Raw genomic sequence first — 21848 nt, forward strand, 5'->3', positions numbered from 1 at the left:
TTTTTCTTTTTAAAACTTTTAAATAACTTCTTCTAAGTAATTCATGGCTTTAAAAGGAAACCAAAATTGAAATGACAAACCGCTTAGGACAGTGGAGCATTATATTTTGGAACCAATGGGATATGCCAAGAGTGGTAGGACAAAGAAGGAAATTTGTGATATTAAATGCCACTCATTAGAAAGCAAGCAAGTACAAAAATAAGTGAGTATTAAGTTAAATCCAACTCATATTCTCGAGGACTGACCATGATCTGATTTGGGTAGTAATCACTCCCCTGATTTTCTTTTGTAATTTTACTACCTGTGTATGCATCCCTATACTTTTGTTTGGCTCATTTTGAAACTTCTCATAAAGGGCATCATATAGTATTGATACATTTTTCCTTCTACTAATTTGGAAGTTATTCTTTTTATAAAATACTTCCTTAACTTTTTATTATGAAAATTTCAAACATAAACAAAATTACAAAGATTGGTGTTTAATTAAACCAATTTATGTATCACTCAGTTTCAATAATCATCAGTACATGGTCTTGTTTTATTCCTATCTTTTCTCTCTCACCCCCTGATTATTTTGATGAAGTATTTCTGTTCTTTTCCTGGTTGTAATAGGAATTGCAATATACATTTTCAGCTTCTCCAGATCTATTAGTACCTTGCTCTCCTCCTGAATAATATGAAGACTTCTGAACACTAGAACTCCGTTTTACCCCCTCCTAATAATTTAGGTAACTTTAATGTTACTGTTAACCATGTATTTTAATTCTGTCTTGTTTTCTGAAACTCAATGGGACATCATTAATAGTGTTTTAAATAGTCAGGATTTCTTTAGATTTATTTCTATATTTGCCACATTGCCCTTCATTCTTTCTTGCACCTCACATCTTCTCTTTGAGATTACATTGTTTATAACTGAAGCATGTCCCTTACAATTTACTTTTTTGAGAGTCACAGAATCTCTGTTTTTATTCATAGGTAGCTGTGTGATTTGTTTTGTAACTTAGAAAATACATATTTTCAAAATTCAGTAATGCTGCTGTAATAAAATCCCTTTTATTTCATCATTTGGCTGTTATTTATAAGAACAGTGTTTCCCAGTTCTTTATCGATAAAAATGGACAGAAATAAAGTTGGTTGTAAAACTTTTATCTCAATAAGTAATATTCATCCATGGATCCATAAATGAATAATTTTAAAATGCCACATCCACTCAAAAGAAGCGTCCTTTTTACATTTCCATTTCCCTTACATTAAATTTGAAAAAAATTAGTTTGGATCTATGTCCAAGTGTTATAATATTAGAAGTGTTTAATATTTAGAGCCTTCTGGTTACAGACATAAAATCTGTTTCCATTTATGTACGTTTTTAAGTTAGAAATTATGGTATATAATTACAATAGCATAAAAATACATTGCATTAGGATAAAATTCTTTAGTGTGGGCTCTAGCATGATTAGATTATTTCCCCACTGTTAGTGAGATTTAACTGATGTACAAACTGTAAGTTCAAGATGTACAGCATAATGACTTGATTAGATTATTCGTCTGTATTTTCTCGACAGTCCTCTCCCTTTGATTGTGAGGAATCATGTAAGTGTATGAGGGTAGTTTTAATGTGGGATACAGAACAGGTAGGCGGGCTGGTGACAGCTGCCAGACCTGCCCTCCCTTCCCCCAGATGCCCCTTCTCTTCCTAATTAGCTAGAATAAGGGAGAGCTTTACTCTAGTTGCTGGACTCGTTAGTCCCTTACTTCCCTTGCCAGTCTGCTCGTCCACTGTTTCTGCTCTTTATATGTCTGGATGTGCCTTGGGCTCTGCTTTGATTCCCTCTCAACTCCTGTAGGCAGGTGTCATTCACTTTCTTCAGGAAAACAGCTTTTGCATTTTGGCCTTTCATCAAACCACCCCTGCTGCCTAACAGCTCAGCATAAGCAAGCGGATCACTGGCCTTCCTGTTTTATTTACTTATTAGTGTCTATATTATTTAGTTCATCAGCACCACTCAAAATTACCACTGCAGTGCTCCATGCTCTTTATATTTATTTCTCAACCTGGAGTTCCTCTATCAGCCCTAGCCGTCAAAGTCCTTTTTTAAACATCTTTGTTAAATTATAATTCACATACCATACCATCCACTCATTTAAAGTGTACAATTCGGTGGTTTTGTAGAGTTATGAAACCATGACCACAATCTAATTTTAGAATATTTTCATCATCCAAAAAGAAACCCTTTATCAGTCATTTCCCACACCCAACCCTAGATAACTGCTGTTCTACTTTCTCTATGGATTTGCCCTTTTTTGGACATTTCATGAAAAAGGAATCATATAATATTTGACCTTTTGTGACTAGCTTCTTTCATTTAGCATAATGTTTTCAAGGTTTATCCATGTTGTAGCATGTATGAGTACTTCATTTCTTTTTATTCCCTAATATGGATAAACCACATTTTGTGTGTCCATTCATCAGCTGTGGGTTTTGGGTTTTTTCCTTTTTCTGGCTATTGTGAATAATGCTGCTATCAACATTCATATACAGGTATTTGAGTGGAAGGTTTTTAAAAATTTACTTCTCTAGAAAGTAGAATTCAGAAGTGGAATTCCTTGGTCATGTGATAACTCCATGCCTAACATTTTAAGGAATGGCCAAACTGTTTTCCAAAGTGACTATACCATTTTACATTCTCTCCAGAAATGTACAAGGGGTCCAGTTTATCATCACACCTGCTAGCCCGTTACTGTCTGTATTTTTTATAGCCATCCTAGTAGATGTGAGATTGTAATTATCTACTGAAGTTGCATTGATCAAATGACTAATGTTGAATGGCCTTTCATGTGCTTATGGACAATTTTTATATCTTCTTTGAACAAATGGAGCCCTCTCTGACTTTTTAAATTAGGTTATTTGTCTTTTTATTATTGAGTTGTAAGAGTTCTTTGTATATTGTGGATACAAATCTCTAGTAAACATAATTTTTTAAACAGTGTTTCCCATTCTGTAGGTTATGTTTCTACTTTCTTTTTTTTAATTCTTATTTCTTAACGAAGTGTGAATTTACTCTTTCCACTTTCTTGATGGCATCAATTGCAGCACAAGTTTTAAATTTCAATGAAGTCCAATTTGTTTTTTGTTTTGTCACTTGTAAGGTCATGAAGATAATTTTTGTATGTGGTGTGAAACAGGGATCCAACTTTATTCCTTTGTGTTCAGTTATCCTATCCAGTTGTTCCAGCACTATTTATTAACAAGTTTATTCATTCTTTCCCCACTGAATGGTTTTGGCACCCTTGTTGAAAATCATTTGACAATAAATAATGGAGTTTTTTCTGGACTTTCATTCTGCTCTTTTGATCTATATGTCTATACTTATGCCACCATTACACTGTCTTAACTATAGCTTTGTGGTAAAGTTTTGAAATTTCAGAAATGTTAGTCTTCCAACTTTGTTAATTGTTTTCAGGACTATTTTGGCTCTTCTTGATCTCTTGCATTTCCATATGAATTTTAGGAAGTTTGTCAGTTTCTGCAAAAATAATGCAGCTAAAATTTTTATAGGGATTGTGCTGATTTTGTAGATCAGTTTGGGGAGGATTGCCATCTTTACAACATTGAGTCTTATACAGATGGCCAGTAGGCACATGAAAAAATGCTCAGTATCGCTAATTATCAGAGAAACGCAAATCAAAACTACAATGAGGTAACACCTCACACCAGTCAGAATGGCCATCATTAAAATGTCCACAAATGATAAGTGCTGGAGAGTGTGGAGAATAGGGAACCCTCCTACAACACTGAGTCTTCGATCGATGAACATAGGATGTTTTTGTACTTATCTAGACCTTTAATTCTTTCCACAGTGTTTATAGGTGTCAGAGTATAAACTTTGCACTTTTGTTAAATTTATTCCTAAATAGTTTCTTCTTTTTGATGATATTATAAATAGAATTTTATTTCTAAATTCATTTTTGAATGGCTCATTGCAAGTATATAGAAATACAGTTGATTTTTATATCTTGTACCCTACAAACTTACTGAATTTATTTATTATAATAGTTTTTTAGTGGATTCCTTGGGATTTTCTGTATACAAGATCATTTTATCTGCAAATAGAGATAGTTTTATTTCTTTAGTAGACATCCTTAGGCGGGAAGCATCTTTATTTTTACTGTTAAGTATGATGTTAGCTGTGTTTTTTTTTTATAGATGCCCTTTATCAGATTGAAGAAATTCCCTTCTCTTGTTAGGTTGTTGAGTGTTTTTATCATAAAAGTGTTTACATTCATTTATGAAGTTTTGCCAAATGCTTCTTTTTTTGTATCTGTTGAGATGATCCTGAAGTTTTCCCCTATATTATATTAATATGGTGATTAATTAAGTTTCAGATGTTAAACTAAGCATGCATTCCTAGGATAAAACCCACTTGGTCGTGGTGTATAGTTCTTTTTATGTGTTGGTGGATTTGCTCATATTTTGCTGAAGATATTTGTGTTTATATTCATAAGGGATGCTGGTCTATAGTTTTTTCATGATGTTTTTGTCTGGTTTAGGTATTGGAATAATTCTGGCCTCAAATGAATTGGGAAGTGTTTCCTCTTATTTTTTGGAATTTATAATGGATTGGTATTAATTATTATTTAACTGTTGGTAGAACCCACCTATGAACCCATTTGGGCTTGTGCTTATCTTTGTGGGATGCTTTTTAATTTCTTCTTTCGTTATTGGTCTGTTCACATGTTCTATTTCTCCTTGAGCTCTTTTTGGTAGTTTGTGTCTTTCTAGGAATTTGTCCATTTCATCTAAGTTACTTGTTAGCATACAGTTTTTCATATTATTATTTTAGGAATCCTTTTTATTTCTGTAGCTTCTAGTGCTGTTTTAAAGTATTTTGGTGTGGGATGGGGGTTTTTGTTTTCCACATCCAATTGACTTTTCTTCTAGGAATTCACAACTTCAGTGGCTGACCCTTCCTTCCATCACTTTTATGTGTCTATTCTGTTTAAAATCTTTGTGCTACTTAAGTGGAACTGGGGGTAAGTGTAGGTTGATGGAAATTCTCAGTCTGATTGTCATCCAGATGTAACTCTCATCACTTTGATTCTTGGAAATTAACAGTCTTTCTTTAATTTCTTACTGTGGTTTTTCATTGTTTCAAATAATTTGATGGCAAAAATAATCAAGTCTTTTTAAACTGTTCAGGTTTTACTCGAAACAAGTAAATGTTTAATTGTTTGTATTACTAATTTGCATTTGCTTGATCTAGTTTCAGAAGCCCTAAAGGTGGCGACTACTAGCCAGACTGCCAATACTGGTGGTACTGCTACTACTTCCTCCACCACTGGGGGTGCAGTGAAGCAAGAACCTCTCCACTTAACTTCATCTGCAGTAAATACCCTGGAAAATATCAACTCTACAGAACCCTCAAAGCCCGTCGAACTCGATGGTCTTCCTTCAGACCAGGTTGCAAAAGGACAGGATACTGTTGCCATAGAAGGTTTCACAGATGAGGAGAACACAGAAAGTGGGGGAGAAGGCCAATACAGAGAGCGTGATGAATTTGTGGTAAAGATAGAAGACATAGAGACTTTTAAGGTGATGTGAATGTTCACAGGTATTAAAGGTCATAGTTGTGTGGGCATGCCCTATGATAGCCTTCATGATGACTTAATAGCATGCATCTAGCTTGAATTGCAAAAAGTTGTATTTTTATAATTATTCTAAGTTATCATAATTGTTAAGTAATAAAATCAAACTAGTAGATGCCAGATATTTTGAAAAAGAAAATAGCTTAAAATAATTTTAACTCGTGTCTGAGTTTTAGGTATTTCTGACTGGTCAGTATGTTGCGTTTAGGTACTAGTATTTGGAACAGTTTTGAAATGTTAATTTTTTCCCAAGTCATTGTATTATTAGGAGTTTGGAGAAAATGATTATTTATCTAATTTAAAATTTTAAAGAAAATAACAGGAATATAGAACAGAATAGAATTAGACTTATTTTCATAATTTCAAACTGTAGAACAGTGAGTAGAATGTTATAATTTCATACAAGAAAATTTAAGCTATGTTTAAGTAAACCTACTTTAAATTGAGGTGGCAAGGAATGGCATTTAAAAATACAGTGAAGAATATAACATTTAAATTATCCATATTCCTTCCATTCACAATTAAATATTGTTAATATTTTAGCATATTTGTTTCTGGTCTTTTTGAATATGTACATACTATTATAAAATTGCATAAATAACGTATAGCAGTATCATTAAAGGAGAACTTTCCAATAGCTATACAAAAGGATAATGGGTTACCTTTGCTTGTTTGTGCCCTTTAGTTCTAGAGGAATTTAAGCAGAGGCTGAATAGCCAACTTACAAGAATCATGCAAAAGTTCAGCTAGGTAAAAGACAAAAATGTTTGAGCTAGATAAGTCTTTAAGATTCCTTTTAGCTCTTAAGATTCTATAAATCTAGAATATGTTGCTAGTTTTTATCAATTAATTAATTCTGCTTATTACAGGAGGCTTTAAAAACAGGAAAAGAACCCCCAGCTATTTGGAAAGTACAAAAAGCTTTATTACAGAAATTTGTTCCTGAAATTCGAGATGGGCAAAGAGAATTTGCGGCTACAAATAGTGTGAGTAAAAAGCTTATTTACATTAACCTTCCTGTTTTTTTTTTATAGTGATCCTGAGTAAAATACAGAATGATTTAAATTTATTTTATATTGAGCATTTCTAATATAAAATAGCATAAAATTTGAACTACAGAGTATGTGATACTCTTGATTTTAAAATAAAATCAGTGTCTAAATACAAGATACTTAAATTGTTTAGTCTTTGTTTTTTGATAAAGGAAAGGAATTAATGTTAGTCTGTGAAGAATTCAGATGGACTCAAAGGCTCTTAAATTGATTATTCTGCTAAGTCAAATATGCTGATATACCAGAAGACTTACAGAAGTTATTCTTTCATACTTAAGTAGTTGTTCAATGGCATCGAGTAAGTAAGCATCTGATGATTAGCCAGATAAGACTGCATCTGTGTAGGGGCGTGCAGTTAAGAATGAGGTTGAGGGGGAAGGGTATAGCTCAGTGGTAGAGCACATGCTTAGCATGCACAAGGTCCTGAGTTCAATCCCCAGTGCCTCCATTAAGAAATAAATAAATAAATAAACCTAATTACCCCCTCCATCCCCTCAAAATAAAACAAAAAAAAATGAGGCTGGGATCACTTTCATTGAGGGTACAATTAGCCTGGCCAGAGCTACATTTTGAAAAACTTGAAAGATGACCGTGTGATACTCTTATCAAGCCAATAAAGTAATGTTTTATGTACAGAATGTACAATTATATAATTCAGAGTGTTTCTTTCCTTAGTACCTTGGATATTTTGGAGACGCAAAGAGTAAATACAAAAGGATATATGTGAAGTTCATTGAAAACACAAACAAAAAGGAGTATGTCAGAGTGTGTTCCAAAAAGCCGAGAAATAAGCCTTCACAAACTATCAGGTATTTATTATTTTATGTAACATATTTGTAGTAGTTATTGGAAGGCTTATTATTGGTGATGTCTTTACAAAGAATTATATCAATTAAAGAGACTGATTTTTCTTTTTCATTATATACATAGTCTGAGAATTCAGTGCCTGATGTAATAGGTGGCTCCTTTTGAAGCAATGAGACAGGAACTCTAAAGCCCCAGCTATCATGGTGGGATGAGTACCCTTTTCTTCCCTGAAATCCTTTTGGTGTCACCCTAGCATAGGGAAGAAAACTGGATTCAGATTTTAAAAGTCTGAGTCTGTCTTTTTGTGACCTAGATTAAGATAACCTTTCTGAAGCCACTTTTTAAATTCATAAAATGAAAACAATAATGGAATGTCAAATTTAAAATGAAATAAATTTTGAGAGAAAACTATAAGACCTGTTGTACGTTAACAAGGCAAGTGCACGGCAGAATTGTCATCATATGTTAACATGACTCTGGATTGTCTGGAGTTAGAATTTGGAAGACAGCTGACCTGGCCACGGTCCCTTAGGTCCGTATGGGAGAAGGCATGTGAACCTAGATGTTCTCAGTCTAGTGGTAGGAAGATCTAGTTTGATTAAGATTCCAAGTTACTGGAAGCAGCCCACCTTGTTTTCATGATGGAATTTTGTCCACTCACTCAAACCTCTAGAACTATAATATTACCACAGATTATGCTGAGGAGCTCTAGGACAGATGCACTGGGACTCCCCAGCCTGTGAGAGTTTCTTATGGTCTGAGCTGGATGGGGCTGCCAAGGGTTTATCATGCATTGCTTCCTGAAGCCCATTGATCGTCTGTTGTACAGCCTCATCCTCAGAAAAATGAGTTCATGAAGGGAGGGGAGGAGTGGAGAGAGAGAGAAATAGGGATTGAATTAATAGTCCCTTAATAACTGAATATTCAATGTCAGTGTTTAAAGAGTATATTTCAGGAGAACTTAGGGGGAATTACCATTGGAGATGCATACGACTTGGACTTTATTTTGAAGGTATTGGTGAGGTAATTAAATAAACTTTTCATTAAATAAACTTTTCTTTACCAGTGTTTCTCAGTTTTTTGTCTTATTTTAATTTGACGAGATTTCAGTGTGTTAATGAAGTCTGTTTGTAACATTGCAGAACTGTTCAGGCTAAGCCAAGCAGTAGCAGTAAAAGTTCTGATCCTCCAACACCAAAAACTACAACCACAAAAGCCCCGTCCACAAAACCCAAAGTTAAACAGCTAAAAGTAAAGGCTGAGCCACCACCAAAGAAAAGGAAGAAATGGAAAGAAGAATTTTCATCATCCCAGTCTGACTCATCTCCTGAGATGCACTCTAGTAGTAGTGACGATGAGGGTGAGTTCTCCATGAAGTGAATACCTTGATAACTTTAGATTATCTGCATGAATGGAGAGGAGCAGTGATGCTGACAATTCAAAATGTATTTATTTTTCAGGGAATCTAGCTACCTGATTAAGTTATGCTTAGGCATAGAGTTGCCCGTGACTAAGCTAGGTAACCTGTGCCTTAGCCCTCTCTTTTATAAAATGAGGGGGTTGAAATAGATGGCAGTTATCACACTTTTTGACCTTAGAACCCTTCTACACCAAAGAGCGTTTATGTAAGCTATATATATTGATATTTACTTTACAGTGGAATACACCATTCCATCAGACTTGTGTAATATATGCAAGAAATTTCTAGCAGCTCAGTAGTTCAGATGAGAGCTTGGCAAACTGCAGCTAGTGGGCCAAATCTGACCTGCAGCTTATTCTTGTAAAGTTTTATGGAAACACTGATTCTTTCATATTTTTATACAGTTGCTTTCCCACTACAGTGGCAGATTTGAGTAGTTACTGCAGAAAGCATATGGCAGTTAAAGCCCCAAATATTTACCATCTGGCCCTTTACAGAAAAAGCTCACTGACCTTCTTCTAGTTCATACATTTGAAGGTCATCTGGAAAAGATGAAGATAATGGAAGGCTGTGTATGCCATGCTAAAACTAAGAAGCTTGGGATCCCATAACAAAAGAGAGCCCTTGGAGGGATTTAAGTGGGGGGGTGACATGGTAAAATCTGAAGTTGAGGGGGCACGTTGGAGAAATGCAAGATGTAATCTTGCGGAGGTTGAGTGGTGAATTGCGTGTCGAGGGTATGATACCCAGGATGGTTTCTGACACTACAAGTATCTTTACCTGGGACCTGATTTTAGAGATTACTTGAATAGAAATAGAATCATAATAAAAATGTTTCTTCATTACAGAAGTTTACTTTAAATGTATTGTATTTAAACACTACTTATGAACAGTTGTTCAGAAGTGTGTGCATCAGCATTTAAAAAGAAATTCAACGCTTTGTGGAATTATGTGTGGAAGGCATTACACATAATTTTGCAGTCAGCATTCCTGCCTACTGTTTAGGATGGAGAAGTTTGGGTTCTGAATCTGCACTCGATTTATACAGCTTCCTCAAAATGACAAGCAGAATGAAAATTTTCACTGGTAACTTGAGTTACCATTAGGGTGTCACTAACAGCAAGCATTTTTAGTCCTTTTTAAAAAGAAAGCAAATATTGATAATAAACATATTTATAGGCTGGTGGTTTTCAAACTTTTTGTTTCAAGACTTCTTTATATAAAATCTTCTAATTTATTGAGGATTCCAAAACACTTTTTTTTTGTGGCCTGTATCTATGTGTATCACTAAGAACCGGTTAAAACAGACAATTTTTAAATATTTATTTAAGATAAACACATTACATATTAACGTAAGTTTTCCTAATCAACTGTATTTTCCTAAACCAACAGTATTTATTTAGAAGAGTAGCATTTTCATATTTGCTTCTACATTTGGTTTGTTATTCTATATTATTTTGGTTAAAGTATATGAAGAAAACACAGCCTCAAATAGATATGTAGTTGTGAAAGAAAGGAGTATTTAATTATCTTCTCAGATAATTATGGATATTTTTCTTCAGTACTCAAAGGTTTTTATTTTGTAAACTTGACAAGTAGTAGGTAGTTTTTTCAGCTTTTCATACTTGTTACATCAAAATCGATTGATTTGCCCTTTGAAGTATCTTTCACCCATGAATGACTTTATAACATTATTTATTGGTCAGGTGAAAATATTTGTTAGCTCATTGATGTACCTGGTCTAATTAATTTTTCCACGTTTAAAAAAATTTGGTAAAACACATATAACATAAAATTTACCACTTTTAACCTTTTTAAGTGTATAATTCAGTAGCATTAATTACATTCACACTGTTGCACAACTATCACAGCTATTTCCAAAACTTTTTCATCACCCCAAACAGAAATTTTGTAACCATGAAGCAGTAACTCACCATTCTCCCCTTCCTCCAGCTGCTGGTAATCTCTAATCTGCTTTCTGTCTCTATGAATTTGCCTACTCTAAATATCTCATGTAAGTGTTATGTTTGGCTTATTTCACTTACCATAATGCTTTTAAGGTTCATCTATGTTGTATAGCATATATTAGAACTTCATTTGTTTTTATGGCTGAATACTATTCCATTATAAATTAATCCATTGTATGTTCTTTGTTTATCTTGTTTATCTTTTTAATCTATTGATGGACACTTCAGTGGTTCCACATTTTGGCTATTGTAAATAATGCTGCAATGAACATTGGCATACAAATACAAATTTGTGTCCTTGTTTTTAATTCTTTATATACCAAAGAGTAGAATTGCTAAGTCATATAATTGTATATTTAGCATTTTGAAGACTTACCAAACTGTTTTCTATAGTGGTTGCACCATTTTACATTCCCACCAGCAATGCATAGGGTTCCAATTTCTTCACATCCTCACCAACACTTGTATATATGTATTTTTATAACCATCTTAGTAGGTGTGACATGGTGTCTTAATGTGATTTTGGCTTGTGTTTTCCTAACGGCTAATGATGTTGAGTATCTTTTCATGTCTTTACTGGCTATTTGCTTATCTTCTTTGGAGAAATGTCTATTCAAATCCTTTGCCCAGGTTGTTTTTCCTTTTGTTCTTTAGTTGTAGGAGTTCTTTATATATTCTAGATATTTAACCCTTATCAAATATATGATTTGAATATATTTTATCCCATTCTGTAGGTTGATACTTTACTTTCTTGACAATGTCTTTTGGTCCACAAAAGTTTGAAATTCTGATGAAGCCAAATTTATCTATTTTTTCTTTCATTGCTCATGTTTTTGGTGTCATGTTTAGAATCCATTGACAAATCCAAGGTCATGAAGATTTATCCCTGTATTTTCTTCTAAGAGTCTTATGGTTTTAGTTCTTACATTTACATCATACATTTTTATAGTATCAAAAAATAACATTTTTAATATTAACCACTGATCCCATCAGTGCAGTCTTTAACTGTTGGGATGTTGTCAAGCTCACAGTGGTGGAAAGTGGTTTTCCAGAGTTCTGATTTTCACTAGAAACATCAAATTTTATCTTTGACAACGAGTACTGTCAGTTGTTTTCCTTTCAGTGACAAGTTCACTTACTAATTTTTAAGAAAATATCTGCCAGATACCCAAGTCTAACTAGGTAGGCATAGTGCGTCTCCAGTTATATTTTTCAAATAAAAATAGTATTCCATAGGGGAAAAGGTGACTGGTTCATCTTGTAATGAAAACAATTGCATGATGCTCTTCATGGAGATCATATTTCATAGCAGAAGTGCTTTGTGTGTACCCCTCATTTCATCACACAGAATGTTAAGACAAAATTTACTCAAGAATAACGATTAATACAATTAGTAATTTTTACTACTTCATCAAGGATTGTTCTTAAGTGAAACTGGTTTTGTTTTTTTACCCCCTTCAAATGGATGGCAGTTAGATGACAGTCCTGGCAAAGTATATGGCTACTAGTAGTTTGGTGTCCCTGCTTCAATTCATGCTAAGTAAGACACCAGCAAATTTATCCATTACTTTTACAAATGTCAACAGAGTGAAAAAAGTATATAACATCTTAATATTATTAGGAAAACAATTTGACATCAGAGACCCCCTGAGGGGTCTTTGGACCCACCTCTAAGAATTCCTGTTAAAGGCTGCAATAATAGTTATATATTTGAATGAAAAAGTCAAAATTGAGACACTTCTAATCTTACAGTTCTTGCCATTGAATTTAAGTGACGTTTTCTTGCACAGGCTGTTTACATTAAAAAAAATTTTTTTTTAATATATCTTGGCTCTAGACCAGCATTATACAGTAATTTAAGTATAGAAGTAAAAAGAAGAGATATGTATATATTAAATCATACATTAGGTGTTTTGTGGTTTCTTTGCTAATTAAATACTATAGAGAAACCATCAGTTCTGAAGTAGCCTGACCTGGCAGTATTGCCGAAACATGGCGTCCTTCCGTACCCTGCTTACCAAATTGAGACTCGAGGACAGAGTATTGGATGAAGTAGAAAAGACAGCCTTATTTCATTGCCAGGCAAAGGAGGTTGCAGGGGGCTAATGCCTCCAAGACTGTGAGCCTGCTGGAGGGTTTTATAGTAAAAGTTCCAGCTTAAGGGGCAGAGCTAGTTTTCATAGAGATTGTATACAAGGTAACAAATTGTCGCAGAGTTGTTCTTGTTTTTGCAGATGGCAGTGATCCCCTTCCCTCTTCTGGGTATGAAGTTTACCTCTGGCTTTGGGGCTCTTGTCATATTCTTGTACCTGGAACAAAGGATGCATAGGAAGGGGGTCTTTGGAAAAGAGCTTTAGAGAAAACGTGTTCAGTTTAAAGTCAGACTGATAAATACTTGTAGCCTTTTCAGCAGGCTGAGGCCTAGGATCTCCTGCTACAGGCTGAGGCCTGCAGCTTGAACAACAGGATACAAGCAAACCACAAGGGGGCAAAAGCAACTGCAGACGTGGGTAGTTGGGGGAAGTTATGAACAACAAGAAGCATAAAACACCCAGTTGCTGTTTCTGAGGTGCTGGGGTCAAAGGCAGGGTAGTGGGAGCAAAAGCAGGACACTGAGCATGATCCCCACAGGCAGCACCACTGGGGGGTTGGGCAGACCACCCAAGCCTCCCTCCTCTGTAGTCTACTCCTGGTCAGCAAGAGTGTGAGAAAAACCCTTTAAACCATTACACAGTTAAGTAGTTACAAACACGATTACAGGTATCAGATGGTCACTGATGATGGCAATAGGGTCCTGCTCGGTTACAACAGCAGATCCCTGGGGGGGCCAGGGGAGGTGAAACAGTTTCCTATGGAGCAGATGTTTTCAAATGCTGGGCTGGTTTTGGGCTTCAGAGTCACCTGGGAACCTCTTTAAAAATACAATATTTAAGCTCCATCACCACGGCCACCATCACCACCCCCAGAGATTCTTTTTTATTAAGTTCAGCTATCTGGCTTATTTTGTTTTAAAAGCCCTCCAGTCATTGATTGTGATGTGTAAGCCAGCTTTGGGAATCTCTTACCCAGGGTGTTTTTCAAGGCAGAGTGAGAGAACCTTGAATTTGAAGAAATTTTATCCATAACTTTTTAATCTGCTTATAGGCTGTTACTAGAGAGCAAAGTGTTTTTAAAGTTGTCAGGAAGGAATATTTAATATTTCATCTTTTCTCCCTCCCAGAATTTAATCCTCCAGCTCCCTTTGTCACTCGTTTTCTGAACACAAGAGCAATGAAGGAAACCTTTAAGAGTTACATGGAATTGCTTGTTAGCATTGCTTTGGATCCCGACACAATGCAAGCCTTAGAGAAGAGCAATGGTACAGTCTGCTAAGTAGTACTTTCTTGGTAGTACTTTCTGGATCTTTTTTATTCTTCTCTGTTAGTTACATGTTTAATATGTGGTTTTTTAAATATATACCTTTATGTTGTCAGCTAACAAACTACTGATATATTGATTCTATAAAGTGGGGTCATATTTTTCATGAATTGTTTGACTACTTGACCAACTTCACATTGAGTGTATTTTTTTGATTCCTACTCATGAGAATATTATTGTGTAGTTACACACTAGTTTCTTTGAATTTTAGAGTCTTTATCCTCATAATATTTTACTGTGTCTGTTACATGAAAGGTCCAGATGTCAATATAATCTGTTTTCTAATAATTGGAAAGATGAACCAGATAATAGCAGAGTAATGATTAAAACTTTGTATTTGTGTCCAGTAAAAGATATATCACAGAGTAATTATTTTCTAATCAATTAGTAGTAAAATGATAAATGCCTTGGTTATATTTATTAATATTATTCCTTTTGACTCTTAGTAATTTTTCTTATAGTAAAGTAGGGGTGAAATTGACATATGAAATGAACTAGTAATTCATATATCTAATGTTGCTCACTAATATTTACTCTTTAGCTACTATACCGTTCACAAGGGACAACTAAAGAGAGAATGAAAGGATTAATGAACTGGTTTCCATTACCCTTACTCTATCAAAATGAGTTGAACAGGTGTAAGTTCAAAAAGATAGTAACAAAGAATAGTCAGTAACACTACACTTAAACAACAGTGCTTATTAATATATATATATATATTTTTTTTTTTTATTACTTCCACGTACTTTGACTACGTTATTCTATGTTAATCCCAGAACAATTTAGACAGCCATTTTTTGGATGAAGACAATGAGGTGAGGCTTAAGTGACTTGCTTAAGAGCCCACAACTTGCAAGTAGCAAAGAAAGGATTATAATCCAAGGTCTTCTAATTTCTGGTCTTGCATTTTTGACCATATAATCAGAGATAGTAATATAATCAGAAATAGTAATTCATACATCAGCCATTGTAAAGCTCAAAGAGACATTAGAGATTACCTAATCTAAGTCATTCACTTTGTAAGTTAAATTTCAGAGAGATTAAATGTATTTCCTGTGGTTGTAGAACAAGTTAGTGGTAGAAGAGCCACAATTAAAACCCATAATTAATTCCCCAGGTCAGAATTTCTACCATTTGTTTTCTCTCTCAATCAAAACTCTTTGCATCATAAAATACACATTTCTTTGTAGTAGTCATTTCTAGGTAGCTGTATTTGTGGAGTGGGTAGTAATTAGGTTTATTTATTTATGTGTGGAGGGAGTACTGGGGATGGAACCCAGGACCTCGTGCTAGATCCTCCCGTCTAGGTAGTTGTATTTTAAATGATTTTTTTCTATTGCTTATTGTTTTCTTATTTTTCTCCATTTAAAATGAGGGAAGAAGATTTTAATAGTTATGTTTTAAAATAGTCTACAAATGTTTGAAACTTGTTTTTGTGAAATATAAATTCTTACAGTATTTGAATAGATTTAATCACTGTTAGATTACTGAAAGCTATCAGGTGTGCTGTCATGACAAAGACATTCCTCACTGAAGACTTTTCTTGAATTCAAGGAAGTGTTCTTTTGCTGGTCTCTGTTCTTGTGTTTATTCTCCAAATGTAGTCCTTTTATTTAACTATGAAATTAGTAACCAGATTCTGAGGATTATATATACATTATAGAATGGTTATTAAAGATAATTAGTATTATAAAATGTTATGCTGATAAATTAAGAAATAGTCTAGTATCCTAAAATATTTAATACAGCACCAAAAGTAATTAACTTACACTCTGAAAGTGCTTTTCTTAAAAGAGCTTTAAGTTTCAGAGGGTGAAAAAGAGCAGAATTGTTGGATAGGCATCTTCATCATCCTTTTAGTCTCTCCTTTTCTGAAATAACAATTTTGACTCTTCCCTTGTGTTTTTGAAACTGGGTTTTGACTATTTTTCTTGCCCTACTTTTTCTTTGCCCTAAACTATAGTGAATTAAGAATATCACACACAGTGTTTTATCAAATTTTGGTGTTAAATGTATATGTTGTAATACTGTTACTGTTCACATGGTTAAGTGAGGTCTAGACAGATTAGGCAGTTTGCCTACCCGTCAGTCAGTTCTGGTGGCGCAGACAGGCTCACACCCAGGACTCTTGATTCCATCATCACCCTCCACCGCTTCCTTCTCACCTGGCTGTTGTAAATTTTTTTCAAGTTAGCTTTTGTTCAAAAAGCTTCATGTCTAGTATTTTTTAAATGATACATTACATAACCAATGAATTTAATGTCTTAATCTATTACTGTTTTAAGGAAAAGTTGGATTTCTAACAAGTTTTTGTGTTGATAGTTTATCCTGTTACAATAAATTTTTATCCTTTTTTAGATGAGCTACTTTTGCCTCATATGAAAAAAATAGATAGCTTGCTGAATGATAACCGAAAAAGACTTCTTTTGAATCTTCATTTGGATCAGTCATTCAAGGTATTTCCTTCAGATGGTTTATTAGCAAACTCAGGAGAGAAAACTTATGAGAGTCATTCTCAGTTTTATAAAATTTTCCACCCAACAAAAATTTGATTTTTATTCCTTATGAGTCTGATCTTAGTTTGTCTTTTTATTTTATTAAGCACATTCTTAGTGTTAATCATTTGCTTTTTCTCTGCTTGAATTCATTTTTCAGCTTTTTATGTTCATCTGGTATTCCTTCTATACAATAATTTCCAGGTGTTTTTGAAAGTACTTCCTTTAAACTAGCATATACCAATCTTGTTTTTCTTATAAACCTTTCCGAATTTTTCACATTTCATCTAATTAGAATTGGCCTTAGCAGTTATTGAAATTCCCTTTACTTGGCTGATTTACCCAGTATCTAAGGAAAAATTGACCCTCACATAATGGTAAGAGATATATACATCTGTTAACATCTCTTGGCCCACTATAAATTGGTTTTTGGTTATTTCCAACTATAGAGAACAGCAAAAAGCTAATCTAAACTCAAAATTTATCATAGAAGCTACTTAGTAGTCAAAAATTTTCCAGATTTTCTTAGTCAAATTATAGCATAACATCTAGAATCATTTGGTTATATCTATCTTGAGAGAAGTTTTTAATACATTTGTATAGCTTTTATAAAAAAAGACTTTATTTTTTGGAACAGTTTTAGGTTCACACAAAATTGAACAGAAAGTACAGTTCCCGTGTACCCCCCATCCCCACACATGAATAACCTTCCCTCATTACCAAAATCTTCCACCAGAGTGATGCACTTGTCACAGTTGATGAACCTACATTACGTGTCATTATGACCTAAAGTCCATAATTTATGTTACAGTTCATTCTTACACGTTCCATAGATACAGTAGTTTGTCGCTGCCTCCAAAATCCTGTGCTGTCAAATTTATCCCTTTCTCTCCCCTAACCTCTGGCAACCACTGATCCACAATTTTACTGTCTCCATAATTTTACATTTTCCAAAATGTCATATAGTTGAAACCATACTGTATGTAGCTTTTTCAGGTTGATTTCTTTCACTTACTAATACGCATTTAAAGTTCCGCCATGGTTTTTCATGGCTTAGTAGCTTATTTCTTTTTAGCACTGAGTAATATTTCATTGTCAGAATACCACAGTTTATCCATTAACCTATTGAAGGACATCTTAGTTCTTTCCTAATCCTGGTAATTATCAGTAAAGCTGCTATACAAATTTGTGTGAAGGTTTTTGTGTGGACGTAAGTCTTTTAACTCCTTCAGATAATTTGTATAGCTTGTTTTGTTTTGTTTCTTTTTTTCTTTTTTTTTTTTTTTGTGTTTATATTTTTTCTTTTTCAATTTTTTTTTTTCAGTTGTATTTTCTGGTGTACAGCATGGTGACTCAGTTATACATAGTCTTTTTTATTATAGGTTACCACAAGCCATTGAATATAGTTTTCTATGCTATACAGTAGGACCTTGTTGTTTATCTATCATGTACATAGTAGTTTGTATCAGCCAGTCTCAAACTCCCAGTTTATCCCTCCCTCCCTATTTTATCTGAACAAATAAAAGTGAAAATCGACTTCATTTTAGCTAGGTGAATGTTAAGGCTCTGAGACTGACTTCGAAGTTAAATGATACCAAACTCTACTAGTAGTCATGTATTCTTCACTGCTGTGGACTTGCAGAGGAAAAAAATGTCAGAAGCTAAGTAAGAAGCCCAGTGCTAAGAATTTGTTCTACTCACTCCTAGTCCAGTATTTTCTGCTTCAACTGCTGTCTTGAAATACTCCTTTGAGAAATGTTTTCCACAAACAAAGGAATGTTGTTAGGTTATATTTTCTGAATATTTACTAAATCTTAAAAATGACCAGTTTGGCCAACCATTTTAGAAATGTCAAACCAGTTCTCTAACAACTTGTATTAAAATAAAGCTACCACTTGGAATTTTAATAGATTCAGTCGATATTTATATCATATATAGTAGTTTATGGTGAACAACTGAAAGATTCATTTTCATATTCTTATTTTCATAGAAAAAGCACAATTTCTAACTTTGAAATTAGTTATTAATATTGATAATTTTCATTTACAGCAATTTGTATTTCAAAGCCAAAATACACACACAATATTAAAAGTTAGAATGATCTAATGTAAAATATTACAAACAGTAGATTATAAAAGATTTTCTGGTCTTTAGAAATAATTAGCACTATTTCCTATAATGATCTTGGTAATTTGAGGAATCATAAATCCTTTTGAAGTTAATGATGCTCTGTTTTCCTCTGAAATCCATGTACTTCCAATTATCTTTAGCATCTTGTGCTTATTGGAAAAATCAATAAATTTTTTGCTTTCATCTCCATGTCATTGTTTCTAAATTTAGAATCCATTTTTGTCTCTAAGTGTCATTTGTTGTAAATAATACTTCTGGGTCCAAAGTTTTTCAAGCCTGGACATGTTCTATATGGAAAGCACCAAAGTATATAATAAAAGCAGAAATAACCTAAGAAAGAATATGAAGCTAGAAATTAATAGCTCACCCTGGTAGGGAATACCAAAACTTCTGTTATTTCTATAAAATGAAATGGTTCATTTCTACACTTCAAAAAAAAAATTAAGTTATGTTTAAAAATGCACTGTTTGAGATGTCAAAATACCAGGTTCTTGGGAACTTCACAAAGTTCACAAAAGAGTGGCCTTAAAGGTTGTAACTATTTATAAAACAGTTGAGGCTTACATGTATTCTTCTTTCCCCTGCCTTAAGCCAGAGAGGCATTTCTAGAAGGAACTCTCTGTCTCATTCGAGAGTCCCCACAGTGTCACACGCTATTGCTTAAAACAGGTCATAAAACATGGTTGGCCCAGATCCAAGTGATGGAAAACTAGATTCCACTTCTTGATGGGAGGAGCTACAAAGAACTTGTGGCCATGTTTAACACCTCACATATGTATGTATATGTATGTATAGGTTGTATGTATTTACCATACCCCAGTCAGTACCCCCACATATATTCTATGTGTATATGTACGTGTATGAATATATTTCTAAATTTAAAAAAAAATACATTTTGAATAGCTGGAAATAGTTGAGATCACTTTTCCTCTGATATCAGTTATTTTTGCTTTATTTTAAAGAATGCTTTGGAAAGTTTTCCTGAACTAACAATAATTACTCGAGACACTAAAGCAAAAAGTGGGGGATCCACTATTTCTAAAATCAAAATGAATGGCAAAGCTTATAATAAAAAAACTCTAAGGACTTCTAAAACAACCACTAAATCTGCACAAGTAAGTATATATTGATTAATGTAATTATACCTTTTCCAGTTATTAATATAATTTCTACTTAAAACATTGAAACGAGCAAATATTTTACTATATTGGTAAATGCGAAGTGTTTTTCAGGTAGGAATGAGCAGGTCTGGCCTAAGGAACAGGGACTTGGTCTTACTCTGTTTTTCTCTATTGCCTATCACAGCATCTCATATGATGAGTGCTCACAAATATTATAAGTAGACTAATAAGCAAGGAATCATCCCACATTTGTATTTATATTTTTTATATTTTTGTGTATCATTGGATACAAATGCATACAGATAAGTGAGTGTCCACACATTCCATAAGGTTCAATATGTCTGTAAAATTATTAAAATTGGAATTCATTTATTTTCAATCATAGTCTAAATTATTTCCTTTTCAGAAAACAGTTTAGCAGCATATCAATTCCCCATCAGAAATGTGTTTTATAGAAACATTCACAAATACAAAAAACTGCATGCCTTGGCATACTGTGGAATTTTCTGTAAGAGCACTTCCAGTCAGGTTTCACCAGTGTGAGACTAAATAAACAGCCACCCAGATAAGGTAATACTATGTACTTTTTAAAAAGAAGAGTTAGATTTATTCATTCTTTCAATAAAAAATTTTTGAGTGTGTATAATACACCAAATACAGTTCTAAGTATTAGGAATACAACAATGAAAAGTGGTCCAAAATCCCTACCCTCATATAATTTATGGGTGGGGGGTGTAATAAATAGAAAGATAACCAAGCTTTATCCAAGTTAGGTTAAAAAAGTTATAAAAAATAAAGTTGCAATAAAAAATAAAGTTGCAGTACAATATGTATGGTATGATTCCCTTCCCATTACAACAGTAATGTTATTAATGTATGTTATACGTGGGGGGAAACATGGATGAATATATGACGTGCTCTTAACCTTGTTTACCTCTGATGCAAGAGATTATAGAATTCTTTTACTTCATAAGTCATCTCATGTTTACTGTTTAAATTTTTCTTTACTGTTTAAATTTTTTGAAACAGTGTATGTTTATAGTCAGAAAAAATAATAAAGATTTTAAAATACAACTTAAATACTTATTTTGAATAAGCCTTTTTGTCCATATTAATACATATTAATATCTAGCCATATAAGTCATTTTCAAGATTTCCATTGAGACTTTTGGTCTAGTATTTTCATAGAAGTATTCTTAGTTCAGATGCTCCATGAAGTAAATGTATCTGTAAACTTTGTCTTTTTATAGGAGTTTGCTGTTGATCCAGAGAAAATACAGTTATATTCTTTGTATCATTCACTCCATCATTATAAATATCATGTTTATCTGATATGTAAGGATGAGGTAATTATTTTTTTCATTTACTTAAAAAAGAAGTGTATGTTTTTCTGAACTTGAAGAAGACTGTAGCTACAGCATTTTTATGTACAATTTTTAAAGGTTAAACTCCATTTGCAGTTATTACAAAATACTGGCGATATTCCGCACATTGTACAATTCATCCTTGTAGCTCATCTTACACACGATAATGTGTACCTCCCACTCCCCTACCCCTCTACTGCCCATCCCTGCCGGAACCACTAGTTTGTTATCTGTATTTGTGAGTCTTCTTTTTGTTATATTCACTAGTTAGCTATAGTACTTTTTGATGTTTTAAAGAGAATTTTTGAAAATTGTTTAAAAAATTGTGTCCATGCTCTCTCAGATTAATCTAAGGCTCACCACCTCTCATAGGAGCTGTAAGTAGTAGTTTTAAGCCATAATACTTGCTTTTACATTGCCATAATAATGGCA

The 21848-nt window shown here is 33.6% G+C and overlaps 1 protein-coding gene across 2 annotated transcripts in view; it reads left to right on the forward strand.

Moving 5' to 3' along the window:
• Positions 1–21848, forward strand: part of QSER1 (glutamine and serine rich 1) — a 65570-nt gene that overhangs the window by 39333 nt on the left and 4389 nt on the right. For both annotated transcript variants that reach the window (XM_032488416.1, XM_014568087.2), the window contains exons 5-12: positions 5262–5590; positions 6513–6629; positions 7371–7504; positions 8645–8862; positions 14110–14247; positions 16665–16762; positions 19894–20046; positions 21303–21398. In XM_032488416.1, the coding sequence (XP_032344307.1) occupies positions 5262–5590; positions 6513–6629; positions 7371–7504; positions 8645–8862; positions 14110–14247; positions 16665–16762; positions 19894–20046; positions 21303–21398 (1283 nt within the window). The remainder of the gene's footprint in view (positions 1–5261; positions 5591–6512; positions 6630–7370; positions 7505–8644; positions 8863–14109; positions 14248–16664; positions 16763–19893; positions 20047–21302; positions 21399–21848) is intronic.

This window comes from Camelus ferus, chromosome 10 (assembly GCF_009834535.1).
Source record: "Camelus ferus isolate YT-003-E chromosome 10, BCGSAC_Cfer_1.0, whole genome shotgun sequence".
Classification (NCBI taxonomy): Eukaryota; Metazoa; Chordata; class Mammalia; order Artiodactyla; family Camelidae; genus Camelus; species Camelus ferus.